This window comes from Schistocerca cancellata, chromosome 7 (genome assembly GCF_023864275.1).
Source record: "Schistocerca cancellata isolate TAMUIC-IGC-003103 chromosome 7, iqSchCanc2.1, whole genome shotgun sequence".
Classification (NCBI taxonomy): Eukaryota; Metazoa; Arthropoda; class Insecta; order Orthoptera; family Acrididae; genus Schistocerca; species Schistocerca cancellata.
This window is the reverse complement of record NC_064632.1, coordinates 419,369,304-419,390,391: the sequence shown is the minus strand read 5'-3', so window position 1 is coordinate 419,390,391 and position 21,088 is coordinate 419,369,304. Positions and strand designations below refer to the sequence as shown.

The 21,088-nt window shown below is 42.3% G+C and overlaps 1 protein-coding gene across 1 annotated transcript in view; it reads left to right on the top strand.

Moving 5' to 3' along the window:
• LOC126092223 (chitin deacetylase 1) overlaps positions 1-21,088 on the top strand; it is a 224,640-nt gene that overhangs the window by 164,659 nt on the left and 38,893 nt on the right. Inside the window, exons 2-4 of the mRNA XM_049907716.1 lie at positions 18,054-18,163; positions 18,305-18,416; positions 18,509-18,636. Coding sequence (XP_049763673.1) covers positions 18,054-18,163; positions 18,305-18,416; positions 18,509-18,636 — 350 coding nt within the window. The remainder of the gene's footprint in view (positions 1-18,053; positions 18,164-18,304; positions 18,417-18,508; positions 18,637-21,088) is intronic.

The window sequence follows — 21,088 nt, the reverse complement described above, 5'->3', positions numbered from 1 at the left end:
TAGTGGTGTTTCAGGTCCTGTCAAGTTAGTACGGAGTACTCGAGCTCGCTACTTTGGATTTTACACTACAGACCACCTACGTACAACACATTAAAAACGTACACCTTTTGCGAGGTACCACCTTCATTTCTGAGTACTTACCGATTGGACTACTATCCCCGCACTAGTAGAAGTCGCAGCAGCTTAAAGGCATGTCAGCTGACACCGAAGCTACAGCCCGAACCACCAACATTGGCCCGTTTAGCACTTAAGAATGCGGCAGCTGATGTTTGTCGCTAGGAATTGGTTACTCATGTTACGCATTGTACAGTGCACTTTCCTCGTACCGTGTACCTCGCCCAACCGACTTGTCGTGGCCCGAACACAGTATGTATTCGTCATGCAAGTGGTGTGTCCATTGCCGGTGTTCCCGCTCCCGTCCCGTCTTTGTGCTCTGTAAAGTACGGTTTGCAGATGCATTCCTGCGGGGCGGTGGCTTTCTCACCCAACGGCAGCAGAAGCTTCTGGATTTTATGGCAGCTCCTATGCAGTTATTATCCAGCGTTGAACTAGAAGGGTGTCTGCTGGGATGTGATCTTTCTACTCTTATCTGATGGCTACCAGTATTATACATAGCTTGATGACAGACATCTTATATGATTGGTGATAAATGATGCTGTGAACTCAGAAAAGGAGGGTGCCTCTCAGAAGTGAGAGAAGGGAGCAGTGCACATTTTCTTCCACCCGTCTTAAAGCAGTGGACAGTGTTGCTTTTTACATTTATTACATTTTACTCACAGCTATAAATAATACATAAAATAATAGAGCAATTCAAACAGTTTTCATTACATTTCTTCCCAAACCTTGATCACATGTCTGGAGTAATAGTGCAAAAATACTGTTTCTGAAGTCGGGTTGATCAGCTGGTAGCAGAGGTACGTACACATGATCCTTTACGAATCCCCCACAGGTGAAAATTGCATGGCGTTAGATCGTGTGTGAATGTGGAGATCATGCAAAACAAACTGTCATCCGTCCCCTTGCGGCCAATCTAGAGGTCGGGCACAACACCGTTTGACCAACCGCGCACTGAACACCAATCACAGTTGCTTCACGAAAAAAGAAAGGCTCATAAACTTCCCACCGGGATATAGCACAAAAAACATTCAATTTAGGGGAGTCTCGTTCCAAATGTACCATCTCGTGGGGATGCCTTATCGCAATTTCCTGCCAGTTGCGCAACCGGAAATCAATTTTTCTCCGTCACGGGCCCAGTAATACAAGGGCCCGTGCCATGTCCTGCTTCGCCAGAAACTAAGTCCTACTACCTTAACAGTTTCTTTAAGCAGTTGCGTCACTCAACCAGACACATCTTTAACTGTGATCACTAGTTGCACCTCACAGAGACACACGCATTCACAGAGACACAGGTGCGTCGCAGATGACCCAGAGAGCATCCCAGAGTGCCCCAGAGAGCTAAAGCACGAAGAAGAATCGCTTCTCGGCTTTTGGCAAGATCAATGTGTAGTCTTTTTGTTCAAGGTCAAAGTTAAGTCATCAATAAGTGACACATCTTCACACCAACCATGTCCTTTACACCAAAAATATACAGCCTCATCATCCTGCGACCACGAGTACGTATAAACAAAGTTTGTGCAAGAACTAAATAAGAACTACTACCACCTACGAATTCACTTAAGTGAAAAGTACGGTGACGATTACATCTGTACGAGTAAAACTCTCAAAGCTACCGTACTCACTTATGCCTCCACATCTAGCAAACACATTAGCTAGCTATTACAACTACCGCTTAGGTGGAAAGTCGACTCATCACTGAAGACGACACGATCCAGAAAATCTTCATCGTCATACAGTAATATTTCGTTTGAAAAATTGGCTTTAAAGTTTTTAACAACTGCAAACGATAAGGACGTAGTTGTAAGAGTCTTCTTAAAAGTCTCCACATTGACGTCACTGGAATTGCCAATTTACTACCAGCCTTCCAAACTGGTTTCTTGGGGCTACGCGAGACAGAGTCTGACTCGTTCAACACGTTTTCAATCGCTCTTGGTCGTTCCACATTCTTCCCTTCGCGCACAGGTATACAAACAAAACTGTTTGAGTTGCTCTTTCATTTGCTATATTATTTATAATTCTAAGTGTACTGTAATAAATGCTACAAAGCTTTATGTTCATTTTGAAACACCCGGATTTTGCATGTAGGTATTTGGGAATTATTGTCATTTAATATATAAAAGTCGCTTGTTTATTATATTACGCACCTGCAATCTTATCTTAAAGAAAACTATAGGAAAGTCATTACATATATTGCGTATCAGACTGTGCTTCTGTAGTCTTACTTTACAGGAAACTGTACGAAGGTCAATTATCGATATTCTCTCTGTGTTATACAAGTTAAATAATGCTCATGGTTATGTCCCATTGGGAACTGTTCGTGTGTCTTTCCAGTGAGTATTCTGAGTGGACCTATGGTACCAACGTTAAGATCAGCCGAGAAAACTGTGATGCTCTATGTGCCATCGATGTTTGAGGTGGACGTCAACTACAATGACGAGTGGAAGCCAACAGAGATATCGTAATAATTAGGAGGCAACCAGACCCATGTCTGCTAGAACAGTTCAGCGAATCCCGCTGTGAGTAGTCCTCTAAAGAAGATGATTGATGTCTGAAACTCTGCTAAGAGTAGTGGGCACACAAGCAGGATGGGCGAAGGAAGATGTGCAGTAGCAAGAAGTCAGTAAATAATGCCATTCTGCTGCATCTTGTCTGTACCGTGCCATTCTGTTTGCACGTTGGAAATTTTTGTTGATTTTTGTGGTAGCACAGGTCCACTGATGTTTATTTGACTAGTGCGGACTTCATTATAGCGTACATAACGGAAATGCAGCAATTGTTATGTTGCCATATATTTCAAAAGAGAATCTGTTTTCCCATAGTCCATGAGAGAGAACAGCTGGAGCTTATGGTGTGTTATAGAGACAACGGTGCTCGACAGAAATAAAATTGGACTGATGCTTGGTGCTGCGAGTCTACACGGACGTCTAGTCGTACGTTCTGCTTAATATAAGGATGGACGGCATCGTGTCTGATTACCAAACACACTATAACCAGGCCTGGAAGGACACTGGTCGGTGGAGGTAGCATAATGGTGTGTGGAAAGTTTTCGTGGCATTGATTCATACAGAAGGCGAGGAAATCGTCACAAATTTGGTTATGAATACATCGTCCGACATCTAATTCACCCACACATTGCGATTCTTTTTTCTGTGGAGGATGGTGCCTTTCAGCGAGATAGCTAGATGCGGGCCCAAAAGCTCCAGCGATCGCTGGATCCAGCAGATACTCATTCACAGCCAGGACGGATCCTGGCATAGCTCTTGTCGAATCTTCTGACTTGATTACATTATTATTATTATTATTATTATGTGCGATTAGACCCTGTTTAATCCCTCAAAGCTTCTTGATCTTTTTCCTTTTCTTCCACACTGCTCTCATTTTTTTCTGCATGGGCTCTCTTCCTTTCCTCTGTCCATTTTGTTCCTGCTTCCTTCGAGCTTCGTTCTCTGACTTAACTTCCCGTCTGCAGCATTCTGCTTAAATACCTTTCTGTCCAAAATATGTGAATAATTTATCTGGGCTTTTTGTAGGTCCTTTTTGACCTCTTGTATCCAGGGTATAGTTTTAAATTCTTCTATGTATTTAAGAATTATGTGCATTAGTCTTGTTTTGGGAAGCCTAGAGACGTGCCCATAAAATTTTAATCGCCTTTTTCTAATGTCTGCTGTAAGGTTGGATAATTTCTCAGTTGTTTGACGAAATTGTAGTCTATAGTCCTCTTCTGTTTTCTTCGGCCCTAGTATCTTTCTGATGATTTCACGTTCTTCCTTTAATAAGTTTTCTAGGTCACTTATGTGGAATGTCAGGGTTTCACTGGCATACAGGACTTCAGATTTTAATACTGTATTATAGTGCCTAATTTTAGTGTTTTTGGACAAGCATTTTTTATTGTAACCTTATAGGTTCTTCCACAGGCGCTCTTTAGTTTTTGGAGGCGAATGTTTTGTGCTATTTTCTCTCGCCCCACAGGTTCAAGGACTTCACCTAAGTATTTAAAATATGGGACTCTATTGATACGACCGTATTTTATAGTCAAGTTTTGGGTGTCAGTTTTTCTGGCGATGAACTCAGACTTTAGGAAAGATATTTGCAGACCAACTTTCTCTGCACATTCTTTCAACCTGTTCGATTGCTGTTATCTCATCATCCGCTAGTAAGGCTAAGTCGTCAGCAAAAGCTAAACATAAAATTCTTATGTCATCCTTGACTCGCCCCATCTGTATAGGTTTCCAGCAGCTTTTACTCTTCAGTTCCTTTTCCCATTCGCCGATGACCTTGTCCAGCACGAGGCTGAATAGGAGAGGAGACAGACCATCACCTTGTCGGACGCCAGTTTTGATCAGGAAGGGCTCGGATATTTGACCCATGAATTTAACCTTGTATGTAGTATCAGTCAATGTTTCTTTGCTGAGGTTAAGGGTTTTCGGATCAAACCCTTGTTTTTCAAGGTATCACAAAGCGTTTGTCGGTCAACCGAGTCGCATGCCTTTTTAAATTCAACAAGAGCGCAAATCATTGGGTTGATTCTGACTGCTTTGTATTTTAGCAGGGTCTTTAGATTGAAACTTAATTTTGTGCAGGAACTACTGGGACGAAAGACCCCTTGATATTCACCAATTTTGTTTTCCAGTTGCTCTTGTGCTCTTTGAAGAAGACGGGCTGATAGAACTTTGTATGCGACCTGAAGTAGGGATATGCCTCGATAATTATTTACATCAGATTTGTACTATATATATATATATATATATATATATATATATATATATATATATATATATATATATATATATATATATATATATATATCCAGATAAGAGTGAGTAGGACTCGCGCGCCGAAGCTTCCGTACAAACTTAATTACGTATATAGATGATTCATCCATTCTGGGAGCGAGAATTTCGATTATTTTTGCCTGTTATCAGTACCGATACTGGCAAAATATCAAAATATGTGACTTACAAGTTCGTATATTTTGACTGCATTGAAGTAGGAGCCTAAATTTTTACTCTGTCAAGGGACGGTATGTGTCATTAATTTCAACTTGATTCGTCTATCCGTTCCTGAGAAAAAAAAAGGGTCTTAACAGATGGACAGACAGATAGGCAGACAGAGGGATAACAATATGAGCAAAAAATTTTTTTCGTGTTACGTAATTACAAATTAACAATTTTCGGGCTTTTTCTTGTACTTGTACTGCGAAACCTTGATTCTTAACAAATTTCATGACTGTAGGCCAACCAGAAGTACGCCACGGGTATTGACGCGTGAATTTGCGTCAAAATACGTGACATAAATGCCCTTATCTTTTGATTGCCTTGACGTAGGAGCTTAACTTTTTTACATCGCCAAGAGACCATAGACCTTAGCATGACATTAATTTTAACTTGCTACGTGTACCCCTTCCTGAGAAAAAGGGTTCTTAATAGTCATCAAGACAGACAAACGGATAACGAAGTGATCCTATAACGGTTTCACTTTTACCAACTGAGGTGCAGAGTCCTAAAAGTACCTATCTTTAATTTTTTTTAAACTCTATAAGTGGATTACGAAACAATAATTTCGACAGAAAGCACTGTTTAGCCTCTCATTTGACTACAACAATATGTACATAGAAGACAACTCACAGATTAAAAAAGCATGAACGTTATAGGAGCTGCACTACATTTACATGTTTTATTGTGTTGTATTGTGACACATGACACGCTACCGGACAGTATTATTAACGAATGTAACAGAGCTATATATAGATCATAACGCTCATAAAGCTGCTTTCCTTGTCAATTTGTTGACAGATGTGTCAGTTATATCATTAAAATTTAATTGACGAGCCGAAGTCCATTCCGTAGCAAGTGGTCCTAAATCGGATTACCTGTTTTGCTTCATTGTAGGTCGTACAACATTTTTTACTCTTGGTTGAGTGCTACTCTATCTTTCGGAATCGGGCACTGATTCTGGCAGTCAACAAAACATTCATAGAGCGTTGCAATTATTTGAGAAATTTTGCTTAGTTTTTTGCTCAGTTGTTATATTTACGAAGCGGAGTTAAACAGTCACTGAAATTGGGACTTTTCATTGCTTACAGATGATTCATTTCGTACAGTATATCACCTAACACGTCGCAGCTATACATTTCAAAGCAACTTTTGGTCCTACTTTTCAAGGTCTATACTGGATAATATACGAGTAGGCCTACAACAACAGTGCTGATTCGCTTCGCAGCTAACTTGAATGATATGACGAAGAAGTCAATAGAGGGGGTCGACACGGCACAAAACAGCAACTTTCGTTCCGCCTTCCTTTGTTCCGTTGTGCAGCAACAAGCTCAGTAACACTGGAGGTAGAATGACTCAGAAACGAAGTAAACCCTATTCACAATTGAGTGCTTGGTGTTACCCTCTCTCATACTTTCTAATAGATTCACAGTTCTTTAAATTGTTAGCATTGTTTTTACTTTCGTCTCCATGAGGGAACACTAATTATTCACAACGGATCTGCAAGATATACGGGAGATATGCACGTCACGTGAGTTTTGAAGGCTGAAACTCGGCTGTCTTAACACCTCCGACATTTGATGAAACTAGGTCATCCAATGTGCAGGCTGCATGTAGCTTCGGGCAGACGAAGAGATGTTTTGCATCTTATTCTCCACGTTCACAGGTTGCACCTCCAGCAATGTATCCCCATCGCTTTATGTTAGAAGCTAGTTATTCCATTTTGCAGTCTATTCAAGGTCTTCCACGTCTGGTAAGCTATACAGCTGACGCTTTGTAATAGTGAAAATCACGAACTGGAAGGATATTTTAATCCAATAACGACAAGTAGTGCGGCAGATTATTGTCATTCACAAAATCTGATAAGGTAGTAGGAAACCAGCGACAGGTTCTTCCTTTAGGTTTTGGGTATGTCTCCGGGTATCGCTACAGTTCTACTCGGTGAGCGGAAGATGACGCAATTGGTTCAGTTGTTAGGAGAAAACTCTTACTTGACATCAGTTTGGGGAAACTGTCTTTCACTTCCTAGTGTCTTCTCTAGAGTCATCTTGTTTTTTTCTCCGCCGGCCGTTGTGGCCGAGCGGTTCCAGGCGCTTCGGTCTGGAACCGGGCGACTGCTACGGCCGCAGGTTCGAATCCTGCCTCGGGCATGGATGTGTGTGATATCCTTAGGTTGGTTAGGTTTAAGTAGTTCTAAGTTCTAGGGGACTGATGACCTCAGATGTTAAGTCCCATAGTGCTCAGAGCCATTTGAACCATTTGTTTGTTCTCCTCCATCTCATTATTCCATAAGGGGTGATCAATAAGTTTTCGTTCGAAGATCATAGAGTCCAGAATCAGTCAAAATTGTCGTGAGCGTTGAGTCAATCAGACACCCGTTTGGTAAAACGCTTTGTCATGCTCCATGAAGTTCGTAATTGCCCACTGCACATCCACATCTGACAGAAATCGTCGACCTTTCTGGGTACTTTTCAAGGAACTGAAGGCATGATAATTGCATGGGGAGAGATCAGGTCTATAGTGTCTCCCACTTGAGTTGGCGTTACTTCTGTGCTAAGACATTTGCACTAAGGCGACGTGCGTTATCATGAAGCAGTAGCATCCTTGCAGTTTTCTGCAGCTATGGTTTTCGACAGACATGTTGCCGCATACGTGTTCATCTTTCTCCGATGGATGTCTATCGGTGTTCGTGCTTCGGCAACTAAGAAAAGAACAACAGCACTTTGGTCCTCTTTCGACGCATTTGGTAATAACGTCGTAATTGTTCATGTGACCGTATTTGCATCACGCACGTCGAAAAGACACGAATGCCACACTGATCCCTTGCGTACATATCGGTGATTATACACTACTGGCCATTAAAATTGCTACACCAAGAAGAAATGCAGATGATAAAAGGATATTCATTGGACAAGTATATTATACTAGAACTGACATGTGATTACATTTTCACGCAATTTGGGTGCATAGATCCTGAGAGTACTCAGAACAACCACCTCTGGCCGTAATAACGGCCTTGATATGCCTGGGCATTGAGTCAAACAGAGCTTGGATGGCGTGTACAGGTACAACTGCCCATGCAGCTTCAACACGATACCACAGTTCATCAAGAGTAGTGACTGGCGTATTGTGACGAGCCAGTTGCTCGGCCACCATTGACCAGACGTTTTCAATTGGTGAGAGATCTGGAGAACGTGCTGGCCAAGGCAGCAGTCGAACATTTTTTGTATCCAAAAAGGTCCGTATAGGACCTGCAACATGCGATCGTGCATTATCCTGCTGAAACGTAGGGTTTCGCAGGAATCGAATGAAGGGTAGAGCCACAGGTCGTAACACATCTTAAATGTGCCGTCAGTGCGATGACGAATACACGCTTCCAATGTGCGTTCACCGCGATGTCGCCAAACACGGATGCAACCATCATGATGCTGTAAACAGAACTTGGATTCATCGGAAAAAATGACGTTTTGCCATTCGTGCACCCAGGTTCGTCGTTGAGTACACCATCGCAGGCGCTCCTGTTTGTGATGCAGCGTCAAGGCTAACCACAGCCATGGTCTCCGAGCTGATTGTCCATGCTGCTGCAAACGTCGTCGAACTGTTCGTGCAGATGGTTGTTGTCTTGCAAATGTCCCAATCTGTTGACTCAGGGATCGAGACGTGGCTGCACGATCCGTTACAGCCATGCGGATAAGATGCCTGTCATCTCGACTGCTTGTGATACGAGGCCGTTGGGATCCAGCACGGCGTTCCGTATTACCCTCCTGAACCCACCGATTCCATATTGCCGCGCGGGATTAGCCGAGCGGTCTCAGGCGCCACAGTCATGGACTGTGCGGCTGGTCCCGGCGGAGGTTCGAGTCTCCTCCCTCGGGCATGGCTGTGTGTGTTTGTCCTTAGGATAATTTAGTTTAAGTAGTGTGTAACCTTAGTGACTGATGACCTTAGCAGTTAAGTCCCATAAGATTTCACACACATTTGGACATTTTTTATTCCATATTCTGCTAACAGTCATTGGATCTCGACCAACGCGAGCAGCAATGTCGCGATACGATAGATCGTGATAGGCTACAATCCGACCTTTATCAAAGTCGGAAACGTGATGGTACTCATTCCTCCTCCTTACACGAGGCATCACAACAACGTTTCACCAGGCAACGACGGTCAACTGTTGTTTGTGTATGAGATATCGGTTGGAAACTTCCCTCATGTCAGCACGTTGTAGGTGTCGCCACCGGCGCCAACCTTGTGTGAATGCTCTGAAAAGCTAATCATTTGCATATCACAGCATCTTCTCCCTCTCGGTTAAATTTCGCGTCTGTAGCACGTTATCTTCGTGGTGTAGCAATTTTAATGGCCAGTGGTGTACGTTTGCAGTGAAGTTGCTCTACGCTGCATGTACGTTGCAGCAAGACCCACAAACGGAAACTTTTTGGTCGCTCGTTATATAATTTTAATACTCCTTTCGGAGAGGATCCTTGCATAATATCCAGCGCTCTCGCGGCAGCCCTGTCTTCTGGGATAGAACACTGGCCCTGAAGACACCCCACCCCCATTCTCTCTCTCGTCGGGCTTATCCATTCCTAGAGACTTAGCATGACAGGACACTATCGGCTCTAAATCTATAGCTGGGATTATGAAAGATGGCGGTCGAATTCAGGCTTGTTCTGCGGATCTGCGTCAGGCATTCTCCGACAGCCAATGAGCGTTCAGAAGTGTTCGGAGCACTCTGGTGTGAATGCCGCAGCTAATACGAGCATTAAACATGATCTAGAGAGTTGTTTAGTGAATTTCTGTTCCATTCGTTGCGAGCTGTCATCGCTGATGGTGGTGGTAAGTGATAAATTCTGCATAAGCAAGCGAGAGACATAATTTTCAGGATATACGCTTCCTTCAAGCGGAAAGCATGCGCATGCGGTACCGTAACTGTCGCTCGGAATTGCCAACAATGCAACCTCCGTCCGTGCCTCGACATGCGCGAACCACTATCGTTCGTGGATCCGAGTATAGCTGCCGTGAGTACTCTCCATATTAGCGGTTGCTCGTTCTATTGTTGCTCGACTTTGTAAGGCTCCAGCGTTCGAGCCGGTGCACGCTACGCGTTAGAGCGGTTTAGAAGTCAAAACTGACACGGTTGGCGTAGCTCTCCTCCGGGAAAAGCTTTGACGTGGATAGAAGTCGGCAGGCGAGTTGAAGCGTTCGTGGAAGCAGTGAGCGCACAGGCCTGACGACTTTCTCCGCGCGCAGCAGGGCCGGTGGCATCTGCACAGGCGGCCCGGTAGCCGTAGCACGAGCGGTACCAGGGGGCCGAGCCGTGACCGGAGAAAGCCACGCAGCCTCACGCTGCACGCACCGGCGCCTCTGCTCGCCTGGACCGTAGGTTACTGCCGCTTCAAGGTGCAACTCCCGCCAAGCGCGTATCGCGTCAGTTGGCGGCGTTTCCTAGCCTCAATCGTGCTCACAAAAAATGGTGCAAATGGCTCTGAGCACTATGGGACTTAACTGCTCAGGTCATCAGTCCCCTAGAACTTAGAACTACTTAAACTTAACTAACCTAAGGACAACACACACATCCATGACCGAGGCAGGATTCGAACATGCCACTGTTGCGGTCGCGTGGCTCCAGACTGTAGCGCCTAGAACCGCTCGGCCACTCCCTATCGTGCTTACAGGCTTGGACAAAATGATGTTGAATGAAATGCGTTTGGCAGCAATGCGTGAAACCGGGAATGACTGTCGAAGCAGAATATTGACGAAAATCACAAAACCCAAAGAAATTCCGGTCGCGATAACTGCCTGATAAAAAAAGTGAAGCGTCCGAGGATGGAGGGGGAGACGAAATGAAACTTAACGGCTCGAGAGGGCTATTTCAGTGAGTACCATATCGAGTCAAACATAATAATGAATTTGAGAGTATGAGCCCACTTAAAACTATGTCGTTGCACCTCCTCTGACATGAACACATGCACTGCTTCGGTTGGGAAGGGTGTCATAAAGCTGTTGTATTATCTTCTGAGGGAAGCTAGCGCGTAGCTCTAAGCTTACGGCCACACGAGCGTTTTTCACGCGCGCTTATAATGGATTTCACGCAACAGTTGTTGGGTTGTTTTTGGGAGAGGAGACCAGATAGCGAGGTCATCGGTCTCATCGGATTAGGGAAGGACGGGAAAGGAAGTCGGCCATGCCCTTTCAAAGGAACCATCTCAGCATTTGCCTGGAGCGATTTAGGAAAATCACGGAAAACCTAAATCAGGATGGCCGAACGCTCACGCAACAGTGCTGGCCACTTTTCTCACCCAGTGTGAAGCCCATGGAAATCCCATCCGTACGGTATTGTGTCTGGGCAAGCTGCGGCAACATTTACTGCGCATACTTATTGTTAGTATCAACTATGAGCGTAATTTCATTTAATAAGAATGTCATCTCCGCATTGTGTGCTGCTGTGGTTGACCACAGGCATCGGATAATCTATAAAAACACGTGGGAATGTTTAGTTAATGAACCACCTTAGTATAGAGTTTCAGTATTAACTACCTCTATGTAAATATCGAAAACTAATTAAAAGTTGTGCATGTTATATGTATTACAGTAAAGACAAGAGAACAATGGAGCACCTCACACATAGAAAACACCACGAATAAATGGCGTAGCACACAGAGAAAGCAGCTGAAAATGGGGAGAATTTCCCGGAAAGCGTTGTGCAAAATATAAATGAAAAGAAAATCCGCAAGCTTTCACTAACCCTTTCAAAAGGACCAGATAAAATTTTACGGCTATCTAGGGACTAAAAATTCGATGTGTTCTCTCCATTTTGAGTTTCTTCTCGGCTGACCTACAATTGCTGGCAAAAAATATGTACATGCACGTTCATATGGCAGATACTAAAAGATGAATGTGTGAAACCACTCACCACAGAAGAGTGGAACAGTACCAGGAACCAGTATGAAAAGACAGCAAACTTCCCTCACTGTGTAGGATCCATAGATGGAAAACATGTAAGAATCGTCAAACCTGGAGATCAGGCAGCAAATATTGTAATTACAAAAAGTACTTTTCTGTTGCACTAATGAACATAGCAGACAGCAATTGTTGTTTCATATTCATAGTGTAGGAGCATTTGATTATCAAGACGACGCTGCCGGCCGCGGTGGTCTAGCGGTTCTAGGCGTTCAGTCCGGAACCGCGCGACTGCTTCCGTCGCAGGTTCGAATCCTACCTCGGGCATTGATGTGTGTGATGTCCTTAGGTTAGTTAGGTTTAAGTAGTTCTAAGTTCTAGGGGACTGATGACCACAGATGTTAAGTCCCATAGTGCTCAGAGCCATTTGAACCAAGAAGACGCTAATGTACTCAAAGAAACGGAATTAGATAAAAAAAATACTGTGAAACTTTGAATTTGCCCAGTGCAGCACCATTTCCAGATAATCCTGCTGAACGGAAAAGCACTTCTGTGTTTGTAGCTGATGAGCCTTTTGCAATGAGTGACAACTTAACGAGACCCACTGCTACACAAAAACCTGCATAATGAACAAAAAGCCTTTAACTACAGACTATGGCTCTGAGCACTATGGGACTTAACACCTGAGGTCATCAGTCCCCTAGAACGTAGAACTACTTAAGCCTAACTAACCCAAGGACATCACACACATCCATGCCCGAGGCATGATTCGAACCTGCGGCCGTAGCAGTCGCGCGGTTCCAGACTGAAGCGCCTAGAACCGCTCGGCCACCCCGGCCAGTCCAACTACAGACTATCACAAGCAATACGTACAACGTGCATTTGGCATTTTATCTAATAAATGGAGAATATTCCGTCATCCATAGGATTTTATGAGAGTGGTTTGAAAAGTTCTCAGAACGGAATAGAAAAAAGTACTTACGTCACTGAAACTTTTTTTATTTTTGAGTGTAGTCTACTTGTAGATTAATGCACTTGGTCCCATGATGTTCAGGTGCCTTGGCTCCATCTCGAAAATGAGTTTCCTCCAGGCCTGCAAAATAGTTGTCAACTCCAGCTATCGTTTCTTCGTTTGAAATGAATCTTCGTCCTCCAAGGAAAATTTTCAATTTTGGGAAGAGTTGGAAGTCTGGCGGAGCCATATCAGGTGAACAAGTCGGGTGTGGCAACAGTTCATACCTTGGTTCGAGTAATTTTGCCATGGCGATGACACATGTATGCGGGCTCGCATTGTCTTGATGGAAGATGACTTTCTTCCTTGCTAAACCTGGCCTTTTTTCGCGTAGCTTTTGTTGCAATTTGTCCAGGAGGTTAGCATAGTATTCTCCAGCAATTGTTTGCCCAGTGGGGAGATAATCTACAAACAGAATCCCCTTCCCATCCCAGAACACTGATGCCGTGACATTTGCCGCTGAAGGAATTGTCTGTGCTTTCTTTGGTGGCAGAGAATCAGCATGTTTCCACCGATTTGACTGTTGTTTTGTCTATGGGGTATAGTAGTGCACCCAACTTTAATCTGTGGTCACAAACCAGCGCAAAAATCTTATTCGTTTCTCCTAAAGCGGGCCAAACATTGTTCCAATATGTCCCTTCTCATGCGTTTTTGATCCAGCGTCAAGAGCCGCGGCACCCATCTTGCAGATAATTTTTTTTTTCATTTCTAGTTCTTCAGTTAAAATATGATATACCCTTTCAGATGACATGCGGCAAGCGTGAAAAATTTCACACACTTTCAATTGGCGATCCTCCTTGACCATTTTGTGCACTTTTACAATGATTTCTGGAGTAGTGACACATTTTGGCCGACCACTGCGCGGATCAGCATCTAAGCTGTCTAGAACAAATTTAAATTCATTTGCCCACTTGGCAGTAGTTGAATATGAAGGAGCACTGTCCCCCAGTGTATTCTGGAAATTGGAATGAATGTCCTTTGCTTTCATACCTTTCTTTACGAAGTTTTTTTCTTTCTTAATCACTACTCGAATCTCGATTTTTTCCATCTTCGCAAATCACTTCGTGGGAACAATAACGGAGCCACGTCACCGCCACAGTTCTCTTCCAAGAGCACTGACGTGGCACGTTTTTACTTATAACAGTCCAATGAATATAACATGAACAACTCGTTGCGCTAGAGCTGACCTCTCGTGGTTATTCCGAGAACTTTTAAAACCACCCTCGTAATGTTGATGTAGCTGATTCTGCTATACAAGTACACTGCGTACTTCACAATTTCGTGAGACAGCTTGTTGGCTACAGTTTTGATGATACCCTGACATTCATAACGGGAAGTATCCCTGCACTTGAGACAAAAGGAGCCAATAGTGGAGAAAGTATCATAGATAATTTTGTTGATTACTTGTGTTCCCCTCAAGAATCTGTACCACAGTAAGATCGTTACGCTAACATCCTCGAATGGAGACGAGTTTTTTAGTGTAACGTTGGCGTGTTGAAATTTTATTCGTCAATACGCTTCAGTACACACTGTTTATAAACAATAATGAAATACTTACTGTCACTGTTCATCAAGATCTGGTATCTGATTGTGACCCAATCTATCCCACTTTTCTCTCTAAATGGTTGTTGTAAATGCTCACTATAATTCTCCCTTCTTATCTCTGTTTTTGTATCTTCACCCCATGTGCTGTAGAGCCATGGGTGTTTCTGCACTGAAGGTATTTGTGAATTATACTGCAAAAGTCTACTTACAGAGTTTCAAGAACCAGTATTAAGTAAAGAATCTAGAGGAATTCTTGTGTCTCCTATGTACTGTTTGCATAGGAACCATGAAGATGAGACTAGATGGAGGTAGTAAAAGCAGTCATTTTTCTCACACTCCATATGATTCGAATGAGAAGCAGCCTTAAGTTATGGTGCCAAGCTAAGTACCCTCAGCCAAGCACTTCATAGTGGTTTTCAGAGTGTATACACAGATGTAGATGTGAACATCCAGTTATAAACATCTCATCTGCATAAACTCTTTTCCAACTCATGCAAAATACACTGACATCTTCTATTTTTCTACAAACTGGCAAGTGTTTGGAACCAACAGTACTTATGTAATCATTTTGGTGTTTTGTTAATTAACTGTTATAGCAGACAGTATAGGGTTGCAATCAGAAGAAATATCATTGCTTTCTCAACTGATGCAAATCCCTCACTGCTTCATTCACAGAATACCTTTCCAGTTATTATGCTGGCTTAGTGGCAGCTTTGAGAAATTTATACACATTCAGTTTATCATTTCATTTTACTTTTTTACTGTATGCTGACACAAGCTCTGTTCCCATGATGTATGTGAATCTTTTCTTGTTATGGTGGTATCATAACTGTCATAGGTGAAGTACAAAGTATCAACAGGAGATATTGTGTGCATACAATTGTGAAAGAAATGCCATGTTGTGTGTTATAAGCTCACTGGACAAAATGTTGGTCACCTCCTTAAGGACACATGGAGTGGCCGCATGGTTAGAGGTGCCATGATAGGTGCCATATCATGGATTGCGCAGGCACTCCCACTGGAGGTTCAAGTCCTCTCTCAGGCTGGGTGTGTCACACACACACACACACACACACACACACACACACACACACACACACACACACACACACCTCCTTAAGAAAACATTCTGGTAGTGTTGTAGCAAGCACACTAGACAGCAGTGCAGAACTGGTACCAGGCACCCATGTGACCTTCCACTGCTAATGTAAATCATGGCAGTGAAGTGGTATGTTTGTGCCATGCATTTTTATGGAATCAGCAGAGCAACATGGGTTGACACAGAGAAGTGGTAAAATGACAGAATGGAGCTATCATGTTTGGATGTGTTCGTGTCAAAACCTGAAAGAATTTGCCCAGTTTGTTGGTATATCTACATGGACTTTCCAACATATCTTCAAATAATTGTGTTCAACTAGTGGCTACATAAAATTACATAATAAAAAAGATTCTGACCGATACAGAACAGTGACGAGAGTTATGACTTGGCAATGACAACTGGTTTCACATCATACAAGAACTGCTACTGTCAGTGACATCAGGACCATCTCAACCAGTTGCCTTGAGTACATTTCGAAGGAAACTGCACACAATGGAGATTTGGGGTTGGGTACCTTGTAAATGGGCATTTTTTTCTTTCTTCTTTTTGCTAAATGATGCAAGGTATTGAGTCCACTAATGCCCAATGAGGCATTTAACATGCAGATTGTGGAGGGTGTAGTTTAGGTCAGAGGTGTTTCTGTGATGTTTTGCGAGCGTTTTACATGCCATATCTGAGACCCACTCATTCAGGTTACTGTGAAAATGGTCCAGAATGTTTATATCAAGGTTTTTGGTGACAAATTGATGCCTTTTTTTTACATCTATGTAGTCAATGTGCCGTGGTCACTGCCATCTTCCAATATGAAAACAGTCATGTTCACAGAGCTCTATGTATACTTTCCTGGTTTGATGAACACTCAGTGACTGTATTGCACCTCAGCTGTTCTGCTAGATCACATAGTCATACTCCCTCAGAAAATGTCTGTGGCTATTTGGGAAAGTGGATGAAGTGTAGTAATTGGTATCTCCACAGTTTGGTTGCTCTATTGGGATCTAATCATGAATTATTGGATTAAGCTACGTGTAGCATATCTGAAGAAAATTGTGGAATTTCCTTGTCACCGAACTGAAGCCTTTATGTGAGCTACAGATGATGTTACTTTTTTCCCAGTGTAATTATCATACATTGATGGACTGCCAGAGAAACAATAACAGAAAAAATTGTAATTATTTTTCGATGTCAAGGGCTACTTCTGATTACCTTTCCATAAGAGTGGTAAGCCATTTGTTAAGATGTAATCAAGAAACAATATAGTTGCATAATAAACATACTCACATTTCCATCCATAGTGATTCTGTAATTTCTTAACTTTACTGGCATTGATAATTTTGTCATGAATCACAGGCCTTTACTCTATGAACATTATCAGTAGTTCTGTATTTATTGCACCTACTTTCACTTTTTACACATAACTGATTTTCACTACTTTGCAAAATAGCTGTCCTGTCTGAATTCCACAGCAATGCACAAGCTACCAGTGAATGATATTGTTCTTTCACTATTTCAGTGATTATGGATTTTCAGTGACAAAACCAGATGTCACAAACAATTGATTCCATGGTTTTGTCACGCATGGTAACTGGTGCTCCATCTGAGCAGCTAAACATAAAATGCATTGTCACTATTATGTATGGTAAAATAAACAGTTGAGTAAAAAAACTGGAATGCTGTCATATGCGTGCAGCCCAGGTGTACCTATAGGTCCTCTATCCAGTTTTATGATAGTGAACGTAATTCTTGGGAGCAATTTGCTTGCTAAACACAGCAGTGAAAAAGAAAAAAAAAACATCTTGTTGATAGAAAAAGAGGAGAATGAGAGAAGATTGATAATTCTAGTTAGAGGATTTCTGTCAGATGGTAAGTGAAGAAGAAGAGCTGCTGTTCCTCCTGAAGATTAATTGAGAAGACACAGAAGATTCTTGAGTAGTTCAAGGAGTACAAAACCTTGACCACTGATTAATACAAATGTACAATGGTGCTTGACACGTCTTATTATACCCTTTCTATGCCAGAAGACATATGGAGAATATTGGTGGAAGTGTATGATTCGGGTTTTCTTTTCCAAAACTGTAGCATGGAGGAATTGAAGTATTGAGCCTCAGGGCTTCATATGGCCACACTCAAGGAAAGATAACTGGTTACAACTGTGAAAGCATTTTAGGAGACCCTGTTAATTTAATGGAACACCGATTGTTCCCGAATGTTGTTTCCATTTTGCAGTATGATAATTTCTCAGCTCACAGTGAATGAACAACTCCCTGGCTTCCTCAGTTGTCAGATTTGATATGTGTGTGTGTGTGTGTGTGTGTGTGTGTGTGTGTGTGTGTGCGCTGACACATGTGCATGCATACTTGTCTATAATTGTCACAATTTGTCTTATTTTTTCCAGTGGGTAGTCAAAAAGAGCAGAAGAAACCAGAAGAAAAGGAATTCATCTGTCCAGAAGGGCAAGGAAATGGAAACTTTGCAGATCCTGCTACCTGTCGCAGGTTTTATCAAGTGCGTACATATTATCATGTTATGAATTTAAAACAACTTTTATTAACTCTCTGTTTGTTGATACATTTCCATACACTAAATAAAATAGCTTTTTGATATGGAGTAGAACATGGTAGCATGCAATTTCTGTATCTGTTACAGTGTGTGGACAACTATCCTTATCTCAACAGATGTCCATCAGGATTGTATTTTGATGACATCAGTAAGCTGTGTACATTCAAGAATGAAGCTAGATGTGGTCCCATTGCCACAAGTAAGATGCAAAGATATTAAAAATTCTAATACCATTGTAATACGCTGCCTTTTCTGTCGCACAAATTCACTCATGTGAAAACAAATTTTCAGCTCCAGCACCCAGCACAGAACCTCCAGTAGACTTGGCAAAGAAATGTGACACAAGTGCTTGCACTCTGCCATACTGCTTCTGCTCCAAGGATGGCACACTTGTTCCAGGAGGTCTGGATCCTGAGGAGGTACTGTGTAGATGATTGGAACAATAATAATAGCATAAGCAATAAGATTTAATTTTCAGTGCATTTTCCACAAGCAGCCATTAACTGGAATGTGTCCTCACTCACTCACTCACTCACTCACTCACTCAACCAACCAAACAACCAACCACCCATCACATTCCATCAATTCCATCATGAAGGAGAGACTTTATGGTTGTGGAACAAGTTGAATCACATATTAAATGTCAACAGCAGTCACTGAAGACTATTTTTTAAAATTACAATCATAATAAATTATGATTGTGTTAATCTACTCACACTGATAATTATAGGGATAGAGTATTAGAAATTTGGAAAGGACTGATTGTTACCTATCATATAAAGAAGGCCTTGAGTTGCTCACTGGCACAACAAAAATAAACTACAGCAGTTTAAAAAAAATACCTTTTGGATGTTGCACATTAATTTCTGTTTCAGTTTTCTTGTGCATACAGGCCCGTTCTGGTTTATTTACAAGGCACCTTCAGTGGATCAGATCAGCACCTAATTCATTATTTGCAAACCAAACAGCTTTCTCTCAAATGAAAAAAATGGTTGAAACCTTGCAGTTTTTCTTGCAGTCACTTTGTTTTTGAAACACAGCACTGTAATTATCATTTTCTGTGTCCTGAGAGTCATTAATTCATATATTTCAGCATCTGGGCAAGGCCTTCTTAATTAGTACAAGACACACGCACATTCACACAAATGCAACTCACACACAAATGGTCACTGTCTCCAGGCATTAAGGCACAAATGAAACTACACGAGATGTGAGTGGCAGTCTAGCTGGGGTGAGTAGTGGGCATGGGCATGGGATAGGATGGAATGGGAGGAGGAAGAGATAGCAGGGTGGAGGTGGGGAAGATGCTAGTGCTGTTAGGTGCAGCACTGGGAGGCTGTGCTGGCAGGGGGAGGGGGTGGGGGAGGGTAAGAAGAAAAGTAAAGAAAGGGAAAGGACTATGATATGGCACTAGCAGGATAGAAGACATGTTTAGTACTGGATAAGGAACACTGAAGAAGATAGCCTGGTGGACAGGGGCTAGTGATTGAGGCCAGCGGGGTTATGAGAATGAAGGGTATGTTGCAGGGATAGTTACCACATGTGAAATTCGGAAAAGCTAGTATTATTGGGAAGAAATCAGATGGCACAGGCTGTGAAGCAATCTTTGAAGTGTTGGGTGGCATGGTCAGGAACTGGTAGGTCTAGTCATCTCTTGGTCCCACTTTGGTAGTGGCCATTCATGTGGTCAGACAGCTTGTTAGTTGTCATCCCCATTTAGAATGCAGCACAGAGGCTACAGCTAAGTTGTTGGATCGAATGTCCCTGCCTTTGATGGGCTATGAGATGCCTTTGAAAGGACTGGAGTAAGTAGCAGTGGGAGAATGTATGGGACAGGGCTTGCCTTTAGGACTATTGCAAGGATAAGGCCCGAACCCTACCCTGCTCTCCCTTCTCATCCCTGACCCCAGTCTCTTCCTTACCATCACTACCCATCCCAGCTAAATTACTGTTCATATCTAATACAGTCACATTCAGGCCTTTGTGCCTAGAGACAGCGGTCATGTGTATGTGAGTTGTGCTTGTATAAATGCATTTGAGTTTTCTACTGCTGAAGAAGGACTTTGTGCAAAAGCTGAAATATTTCTAGCATTCTTTCTCCTTGTGCATATCTGTGACTCAGCATCTTCATTATGTGGTGAGTAGCAATCTATTCTTTCCATACTGTTGTTGCTCTATCTGGACATTCCATTAGTTGGGTTCACGTTACATATGTACATGTATGTAAGAAAAAAAACAACTAGTTGTGGGGAGGCAAAAAGATGCTGCTACTCCTCTTCCACTGCTCAGCTGCTGCCTTGATATTATAATGAAAATTACTCTGACTTAAGGTAAGGAAAGAAATAACTGAAGCATTCATATAACAAAACAGATTTAGTAATATCTGTTTTGAATGGTTTCTAATTTCTTTAGTCTTATATATTTTTGAAGCTCTCTTTCCTCCAGTATGTTGTGTTTGCTTTCTCCCTAGCAAGTGTAATGAAGTTTAACAAAACATGATGTTGCTGCAGACTATATTTCTTCACTTGTGAGATAGTTAGAATAAAAGAACAGGCACAAGACTAAAATTCTTAGCCTTTTGGTAAACTATATCCCATGAAACATGAAATCTGTGTGCTGGACTGAGACTGAGACCCAAGCACTTAGATGGGAGAACACTGTGAGCAAAAGTGTGTTTTCAAAGTTTTGTTTGGGTATTCATGTGGTGCATGTATTTAGCTGGCCACACATGACAAAAAATAGGAATGTTATGAAAAAAGCACACTTAGTAGCAAAACAAAAATTTAAAATTGTAACTTTCATGATTCTTTCATTAGCAAAAGACATTTTACTGTCTAAATCCAGATCAATCTGGCAAACACATTACTCAGC